The following is a 10,257-nucleotide window of genomic DNA, read 5'->3' on the forward strand; positions in this document are numbered from 1 at the left end:
TGTTATAATTTATTTGGATTTGTACTCTTGATTTGCTTGTGTGTATAGCTCTTAGATGGGAGGATCGCCTCACTGGGTATTTCTAGTAATACTCACGCATCTCATTGTGTTTGTGGTGCAAGTAGAGGCAAAGTATGACCGTGGGATCATGACAATGAAGAGGAGGATGTTTTAGTGGCTCGCTTGGTTGTTGTCTGGCTTTTGTTTGATTGCTAGAGTTAAGTCCTAGAATGTTGTTTAGGATTGCTGGTTTTCTGGTTTATGTTGATTGGATCTTTAGTTTATGGTTTTGGAATTATTACGGTTTATTTGATATTGGTTATTGGTTTATTGGTTATTTATTGGTTTTATTATTTCCGCTTTTGGTGTGATCGTGGTTAGGTGGCTAGTGGGTATGTGACCACTAGCTTAGATGTTTATTATTATATTATATATTTATATATTTATTACTTATTAATTAAAAAAACGGGTCAGGTCGTTTCAATAAATGTTCTTTAACTTTCTCTAACCACAAAAAAAACGCACCTCAAGACCTCTTCTATTTTGTTACCAAAAAAAAAAAATACCTCTCCTATTTTCAATTACCAATGCACCACCAGATCAAACACGAAAACCTCTTTCAACTTCAGAAAGCTAAATCCCTTTGAAAAAACAATTATCTTTGCAGGTAAGTTCTTTAGCTTTTGTTCATATCTATTACTTTTTTCTTCAATGCATATTATCTATGATTTCTATTGTTTCACCTTGAAGATGCCTCTCGATTTTACTTCTCTCTCAAATCTAAATTCTTTAAAAAAAGAATGGAATATCAGAGTTCTAATAGCCAGGACATGAAATTTTTATCCAAAAGACAAACCTGGAGTTATTCTAGGTATTGAAGCAATTTTCGTGGATGCAAAAGTTAGTGTGCTTAATTTTATAAATTTCCCTTTACATTATAGTCTTTTCAAAATACAATCGAATAACTAAAAGTTAAACTATTCGATGACTCTTGCAGTGACACTATCATGAATGTACTTTATGGGAGAATCACGCTGAAGATGTACATTCTTATGTTACCAAAAAATCTGCAGGTCCTATAATATTACTTGGGAGTATTATGAGGATCAAAAAATTCAATGGTAACAAATTCAATCTTATTACTAATTTATAATATTAACTCTTCTCTATGCGACCTTTTAACAAAACATTTTTTTTATATATAGGTAAAGTATCTGTTCAAAATTCTAGATTTTCTACAAATTTGTTTCTTGATGGAGACCTATCTAAGGTTGCTGAATTTAAAATGCAGTAAGTCTTTTTTCTTTTAAATTTTATAAGCAAATTCATTGTTAAAAGGAATAATCTTGACAATATCTTCCTTTATTTTCAACAAAACATTGCAGGCTGGACAATAGGAACTCAGATAATGTTTTTAGAGTTTCTCAACTCATGACACCTGATTTGACCAACAAAGTTGAAGATTCTTTCCCATTAAGTAGCTGGGAATCTGTTGATCAGATTACTAAAACTTCTCACGTATTTGATTTCATATTAAGTCTTATTTAATATAAAGTTGATATATACTTATCTGATTTTTTATGTAGAAGTTGCAAGATATGGCCGTGAAGACATTGTTACACAGTTCTACTTCTTTCTTTTGAAGGTGTTGTAAATCTTCTTACCACATACCTAGCACCAATATGTACTGCCTACTTACCTCTCATTTGTTTACTCTTTTGAATTATTATTTTACACGGTCTGCTTAACAAAAATTACTCAGGTTGATCAAAAAGTAGATAATATGACATTAAAACAAATAAACTACTCAATCTAAATAAAGCATATAAATTTAAAGGTAGCCCTAATTTCTTTGTTTTGGCTCTTGATTTTTACATTATTAACTTAGTCATATGTGGTTTTTTTTTTNTTAGAGTCATGATAATACACTACTCTGCTTGGATGTTAGAGTTGTCAATCTTCACAAGCCTATATGAAAATATGGAATCATGAGCAAGTGTACAAGTCAAAGGTGGTAAAGTACGGTTCGAAACGATGGGAAATCAACTAAATTAATCAATGACCATAGAAGCTTACTTCAGCGGTTCAGCCAGTACATGACCACACGCAAGTCTTGATTCTTTCTGGAATCTTACGTGTTCTCTACAAAGTGGTACAAAGGAGGCTTTTTAAGGAAGCGAAAAAGATATTTGATTGAAGGATTTGTATTTAAGCTTAGAATTTTGTTTGATAAAGTCTGTTATGCCTTTGAACCTTCTTCTTGTGTTCTCCAAATTCATACCGTCTAACAAGGTACAGACTTCTGACTTAGAATCTATAAATGAATTTGAATGGCTAATTATTCAATCATGTATTAATGTCTACCAAGAGAGATTGCACATGTTAAGAGTTTTATTCAATTTTGTTGTTCTGTTAAATTAATAATTCTTTTTCCTAGATTCGGTGTAATTGTAAAATTTGGAATGCAATTAAGATATAATAAAATATTTTCGGTGCATAGCACCGGGTGAATACTAGTAATTAATATAGATCACAAAAATCCGCTAAAGTTGGCCCACACAAGTTTTAAATGCGCAACATAGACTGCAAATATTCAAAATTTTGCCGACCAAGTGCCTCAATTAGAATTTTTGCGATATTATATTCTTGGTTGTTTTGTACATGTGTCGTGATAGTATTCATTCTTGAATAGTTTTAGCTTTGTGAACCATGTATTAATCAACCTCAATATGTTTAAGACAATCGTGCTTAATTATCCTGATCTGCAGTAAGTTGGCTATCCATTGTAGAGAAATCGTCTAGTGTGTATACCACGCGAAGATCACCAACTTCAACTCACACATAGCAGCTGATATCGATCTATACTTGGCATCCGTTGAAGATCACAAAATAAAGATTAGCAATATATTAAAGATTACAATTTTATCCTTTTCATCTTTTTATTTTCGTGTCTATGTTTTTTTACCTGACTGTAGTGTTTTAAACCCACATAAACTTTAACCTCAATTTCTTTTAATCGTGTGAATCAAATCAAGTTTCGATTATGTATCAAGTATGATCAACACATGTATATTTCTGCAGGTTGTCAAACATAGTATCATTATTACCAACTAACTAATAGTTATGTTTACCCGGCAATGCTAACATGCTTGCAATACATCCAAGCAAATCCGTTTCTGCAATTATATATTAGTAAACTAACACCTTTTCTACAATAAATATATCCAAAATTCATTATACCTTTTCTACACATTAGGAGAAGATCGACACAGATCCACACTCTAATGCACACAACATCACAAGAGAATGTAAACAAGTAGCCTCATATGATGATCGGGGCAGCTTAATCTAATGATTGTCGTTGGGGAATCGACTCCAAAGTGCACCTTTTGAACTTCTAGGGTCGAAACAAAAGAAAAATGAACTGGAGACACACAGAAAGAGTTACAAAGATGACAATCAAATAAATTTACTTTTTTTTTTTTTCTCATGGAAGGCCTTCGGCCTATATATCCCTTTTTATCTATAATATATATTCGAATACATATTGCATTTTCACTCGAAAGACAGACAAAGACAATCTAATTCACCTATGAGGGTGGGCTAAGGCAAGACCCCTAACTTAAACACGGATCTTTCCCCTCATAAACCCTAGAAAAAAATTACAGCTTGGAAAATAATACTCTGCCTCACTATCTACCTTGTACACACAAATCTTTCTTTCTCATCCACGAATTGTTCCTAGTTAACTTGCTACAAATCTACTCCACAAACGGCTAAACCATGGCGATATTATTTCGCCAGACCCCGTACATTCAGCATCCCCTTCTTCTGCGGTGCTGAAAAGGGTTTGATCAGAGCAGTCTAAAGAAGCCCCACACGCCATATTGTAGGACTGACATGCTGAATGGCATACCCGTAGTCTGTCGTCTCCGTCGACATCACACTTCTGGATCGATATCTGATTACAGAGGTCATAAAGAACAAATGTCAACTGTCAGAGAATGCTACTGTCTCACCTATAACCATGAGGAAACAAATAACAAAAGATTGCAGCTCACCCAACAGGCTAGTCTTTTAGCTGCCTCATCACAGTAGCTGTTACCGAAAATATTAAATAACTTTCGAGCCCCACCCGGAAAGAGCCGATTGTAGTTGGGCATGACCACGACTTCCTCAAGCTGTTGAAGAATGCTAGGCTCTCTTGGAGCACAATGTTGCCCTGATATGTCTCTTTCCAACACATCTTTGCACACCAATAAACTCGTAACTAGTTTAGAGCTGTTCTGACATGTGTAGCCAGCATAATCAGAGCAACGGAACTCACAAACCCCATTATCACAGACTCCTCCATGTAGGCTGCATTGTTCGTCACAAACAGCTGTATAGTTTAAAAGAAGTCTCTTGTCAGATATAATTGATAAATGTATTTTTGACAGTATATATATGGACATTTACCAGTGGAACAGTCGATTCCAGTAAATCCATTTTCACATATGCAAACACCCTGCGTAGTGCATTTTCCATGTCCATTGCAATTATTAGGGCATGAACCTGCATGGTGAAAAGCAAAACTTGTACGTTCAGATCTTACGGAAAGACAGAGACTTGACAAGTACGACAATTTGGTGTGGAAGATACAGTATACTTACGGTTTCTACAGTCATGACCGTGATAACCAAGGAGACAACGACACTTCCCATCAACACAATCTCCATTAAAGTTACAAGAGCTAGGACATTGGCCAAGCACAGAAACTACAGATGTACTGCAGAGTTCATGGTAAGCCGGACAAATTAATTCACCTACAAACCAAAACATTCATGGTTCAAAAGATTTGTTAACGATATGTTATTATTCTTTCAGGAAGATAAGAGCAATATTTACCATTAAAACCGGGAAATCGAATTGGTCCACCATCTTGAGGACAGTACTTCCATACTCCTTCCACAGCAACCTAGAATTCAACCAGGAAAACATGTGAAGACATTAATAACCGTAAAAGCAAGGATCAAAGTAGAAACAAGTTGAAACAGAACCGATGACTTATGACTTGTGTTGTTTCTGACTGCTGTTCAACTATAACAGCTTATGCCCAAAAGTAACAAAAAATTGAAACCCTTGGACGACGAAGAAGAAGATGAAGAAGGCATACCTCCAACAAATTATTTCTACATCTATGCTGATAACAACCATTCCCCTGTGTCATGGAGCCACGAACAAACCCAGTACGCACTAAAGATGAGGCCATACACCTATATATATGCAAAACTCTTTCATGAGCAATATTCCATGTGGATATTTACAAAAATTCAGCGAGACAGTTAACCAGCAATAACCTGGATTCACTCCCTCTCACTTCACCCAACATTCTATCAGGCGCACGTGCACTATTTATATCCGTACAAGACCCATCTGAATAGGNTTTTTGACAGTATATATATGGACATTTACCAGTGGAACAGTCGATTCCAGTAAATCCATTTTCACATATGCAAACACCCTGCGTAGTGCATTTTCCATGTCCATTGCAATTATTAGGGCATGAACCTGCATGGTGAAAAGCAAAACTTGTACGTTCAGATCTTACGGAAAGACAGAGACTTGACAAGTACGACAATTTGGTGTGGAAGATACAGTATACTTACGGTTTCTACAGTCATGACCGTGATAACCAAGGAGACAACGACACTTCCCATCAACACAATCTCCATTAAAGTTACAAGAGCTAGGACATTGGCCAAGCACAGAAACTACAGATGTACTGCAGAGTTCATGGTAAGCCGGACAAATTAATTCACCTACAAACCAAAACATTCATGGTTCAAAAGATTTGTTAACGATATGTTATTATTCTTTCCGGAAGATAAGAGCAATATTTACCATTAAAACCGGGAAATCGAATTGGTCCACCATCTTGAGGACAGTACTTCCATACTCCTTCCACAGCAACCTAGAATTCAACCAGGAAAACATGTGAAGACATTAATAACCGTAAAAGCAAGGATCAAAGTAGAAACAAGTTGAAACAGAACCGATGACTTATGACTTGTGTTGTTTCTGACTGCTGTTCAACTATAACAGCTTATGCCCAAAAGTAACAAAAAATTGAAACCCTTGGACGACGAAGAAGAAGATGAAGAAGGCATACCTCCAACAAATTATTTCTACATCTATGCTGATAACAACCATTCCCCTGTGTCATGGAGCCACGAACAAACCCAGTACGCACTAAAGATGAGGCCATACACCTATATATATGCAAAACTCTTTCATGAGCAATATTCCATGTGGATATTTACAAAAATTCAGCGAGACAGTTAACCAGCAATAACCTGGATTCACTCCCTCTCACTTCACCCAACATTCTATCAGGCGCACGTGCACTATTTATATCCGTACAAGACCCATCTGAATAGGCAACAAAATATGTACAATAATCTGCTAAGGAAGACTGGCCTCCTGAAATATGGTGTGTATGAGATTCATTAGTCTTTACCAAACAAGAAACAAATACCGGACTAGATTACAGGATAGCATACTTTTTTTCCCAATCCAGACATTACAACCAAGACAAGAAAAGTTATATTTTGCGAATCAAATCAACAGGTTGAAGCAGGTAACAACCTAAGTATATATATATAAATAAAACTGGAAGATTAAGATTTTTCGTATCAGCATGTTCCAGTTAGTCAACAGGATGTACCTCTGTTAGGCTGTGGAAAGTAACGAGCCCACTGAGGCAAGTCTCCATTATAGCTTAGAATTGGGCAGTAACCTTCGGCCTCTCTGTTGTATGTACAGCCAGATAGTTGGGATGTGTTACAATGGTAAGCACCTTTCCACATGTTACATGGAGATGTGACAAACTGGGTCCCCNAGGAAGATAAGAGCAATATTTACCATTAAAACCGGGAAATCGAATTGGTCCACCATCTTGAGGACAGTACTTCCATACTCCTTCCACAGCAACCTAGAATTCAACCAGGAAAACATGTGAAGACATTAATAACCGTAAAAGCAAGGATCAAAGTAGAAACAAGTTGAAACAGAACCGATGACTTATGACTTGTGTTGTTTCTGACTGCTGTTCAACTATAACAGCTTATGCCCAAAAGTAACAAAAAATTGAAACCCTTGGACGACGAAGAAGAAGATGAAGAAGGCATACCTCCAACAAATTATTTCTACATCTATGCTGATAACAACCATTCCCCTGTGTCATGGAGCCACGAACAAACCCAGTACGCACTAAAGATGAGGCCATACACCTATATATATGCAAAACTCTTTCATGAGCAATATTCCATGTGGATATTTACAAAAATTCAGCGAGACAGTTAACCAGCAATAACCTGGATTCACTCCCTCTCACTTCACCCAACATTCTATCAGGCGCACGTGCACTATTTATATCCGTACAAGACCCATCTGAATAGGCAACAAAATATGTACAATAATCTGCTAAGGAAGACTGGCCTCCTGAAATATGGTGTGTATGAGATTCATTAGTCTTTACCAAACAAGAAACAAATACCGGACTAGATTACAGGATAGCATACTTTTTTTCCCAATCCAGACATTACAACCAAGACAAGAAAAGTTATATTTTGCGAATCAAATCAACAGGTTGAAGCAGGTAACAACCTAAGTATATATATATAAATAAAACTGGAAGATTAAGATTTTTCGTATCAGCATGTTCCAGTTAGTCAACAGGATGTACCTCTGTTAGGCTGTGGAAAGTAACGAGCCCACTGAGGCAAGTCTCCATTATAGCTTAGAATTGGGCAGTAACCTTCGGCCTCTCTGTTGTATGTACAGCCAGATAGTTGGGATGTGTTACAATGGTAAGCACCTTTCCACATGTTACATGGAGATGTGACAAACTGGGTCCCCTGGTTCCGACCCCAATCAAGACGGTCTGCCATGCTATAATTAGCCTTATACCAGCCACTATCCTCTAATAGCGCTAGAGTCATTTTTGAAACGACTGATCGTGTGTCCACTGATCCAGTCATTATCTCATTCATAAGTAGTCTTTTTTCCCAGTGGGAACCCGATGTGCCACGTCCGCCTCCATCCTCAAGTTCTAGACCCGAGAAGTTTTGAGAAAATGCCTGTTGAAATATTGACATTATTTATGACAAAAGGACATAAAACTAAGGTCACAGGAATTACCTTTCAAAATAATTAAAAGCATTGAAACTTACTCCGTAGTGATGCCGCGAATGCATGACAACCCGTGGAAGCACTACGCGTGTCACTAACCGGCCAAGCTTTTCATCCATTTGTTGCTCAGTGACCTAAAACATGAAAAGAACGGCTTATTCCAAGGTGGCTCGTATAGAAAGTTTCATTCTAATCCATGTGAAGAAGCACGAAACACAAAGAAGAAAAAGCGAGGAATGTAAATCACAGCTAACTTTTTCTCTTGATTAGGCGGACATTAATAACTCATCGCATACCTCAGTGCGTCTTCTTTTCCTTTCATCTCTAAAATGAGCAAAGGCATGTGGATCGAAGCCAAGGACATGCATAACCTCATGAATGAGAGTTGCTGAAAGCAACGTCCCAGATTCTGAAGTCAAATGGCGGGGAGCAACATTGACATGCCCTGAAAAAGACCACAACCCTTGGCTTTAGTTCAAAACTCAAAGCAATGTCAGGGATTTCAAAATGTAACTGGAGGAAATGGCCAAATACCAGCAATCGCACGTCCCCATTGATCACGTTCGCAAGCTACAGCCCACGCAAGGGTATTACCAGTAGTGGGTCTTGTGGTTACCAATAGGACTAAATCAGTATTAGCAATACCCTCTGCTTGATTTAAATGAAACTGATTAGACCAAAATAAATCTAGCAGGACAAATTTAAATGGACAAGAAACTGCCAATCAGAAGCAAAACAGTAATGCAATTACCCTCTACATATNCGGAAAGTACTTGAAGGAGGCTCACCCAACTGAGTTCAGTAAAAACAATTTAGTTCACTTACTTCCAAAAAAGCAAAAAGAAATCCCTATCTGTATTTCACACTACTGAAAAGCTAGCAAGAATTGCCCCACCTTCACAATATCACCAACTCTTTGGCAATCTCGGTCAAGTGAGTGACCAACAGCATCATAATTTAAGTAAATCCTAATAGGTTGTTTCACATCCTTCTCCTCCTCCTCAGAAACACTAAGCAATACTCTCCCATTATGAGCTTTTGCAGCACTTGTTGGCTCATGATAAACCTGAGGAGTAACTGAATATACTTTCCTACCCGGTCTCTTTCTCTGCTCTATAATCTGATCATGGATACACGAATGAGAAGAGACTCCATCAACTCCACTTTCCACACCTTGCAAAGGCACTCGACGATGATGATGATGATGATGATGATGATGCCTGGCTTTCCCATCAGCAGCTCCACACCACAATAGAATCAACAAAACCTGAAACAAACATAAAAATGACTTTGAAGCTAAAAAACAAACGAAAGGGAGCAATTTTGCTGAAAAGGGAAAGTTTAACATTTACAACCTAAGCTCTACTGACTTTGTAGCTCAACATTTCAGAATACCCAAAAAAAAAAAAAAAAAAAAANTAAGCTACTTAAAAGAAACTTACCCAGGAAATGAAGAATCGAAACTGGAGATTAACAAAGAACCTAGAACAAAAAGAGCAATACTGAACTACAACAACCTCCATGAAATTCCCAGAAAATAAAGCTTCACTTCCATCAAATCTCCAACAAATCCCCGATCCAATCAAACACAGTGCATCTCATTCGATTGTACAGAGTTTTTTTTAGCTCACACAGAAAAAAAAAAAAATAGCAAATCGAAGCTTTTCAAGCTCTTTGAAAAATTCAATTAAGAATTAAATTGGAGAGAGAGAGAGAGAGAGTTAGGGTTTTTGGGTAAGACTGATTCAAAACAGGTGATCTAGATTCCAGCAACCTCAATAACAAAAAAAATTATCTCAGATTTTTTTATTTTTTTTACAATCTCTCTCTCTAGCAATGAAACAAGTGACACTAAAGAAAGAGAGAGAAGAAAAAAAGAGTCAAATGGATTGGGTAGGAATGGTGTAGGGTAAGATATATAATGTATAATTATTATTACTGTTTTTCAAAAGTGGGAGTATCAATTTAAAATTTTTTGGGTTATTTTTTAGTATAATTATTATTTCTTTTTTGGTATTAAAATACACATATACATTTGTTGCATGATTATGTAATAAAACTGTTGGGGACATTCGCTGTCTGCGC

The 10,257-nt window shown here is 36.7% G+C and overlaps 1 protein-coding gene across 1 annotated transcript; it reads right to left on the reverse strand.

Annotated features, from left to right (window-relative positions):
* On the reverse strand, nt 3,442-10,023 carry LOC104725219 (leishmanolysin-like peptidase). The gene is given in 15 exon segments (XM_010443843.1): nt 3,442-3,961; nt 4,062-4,381; nt 5,455-5,550; nt 5,649-5,801; nt 6,904-6,973; nt 7,172-7,271; nt 7,356-7,482; nt 7,727-8,120; nt 8,214-8,306; nt 8,469-8,617; nt 8,707-8,820; nt 8,924-8,934; nt 8,936-8,964; nt 9,068-9,439; nt 9,615-10,023. Coding segments are annotated over 15 exon segments (2,325 nt in total). The 5' UTR covers nt 9,696-10,023; the 3' UTR covers nt 3,442-3,745.

Source organism: Camelina sativa, chromosome 11 (genome assembly GCF_000633955.1).
Source record: "Camelina sativa cultivar DH55 chromosome 11, Cs, whole genome shotgun sequence".
Taxonomy (NCBI): domain Eukaryota; kingdom Viridiplantae; phylum Streptophyta; class Magnoliopsida; order Brassicales; family Brassicaceae; genus Camelina; species Camelina sativa.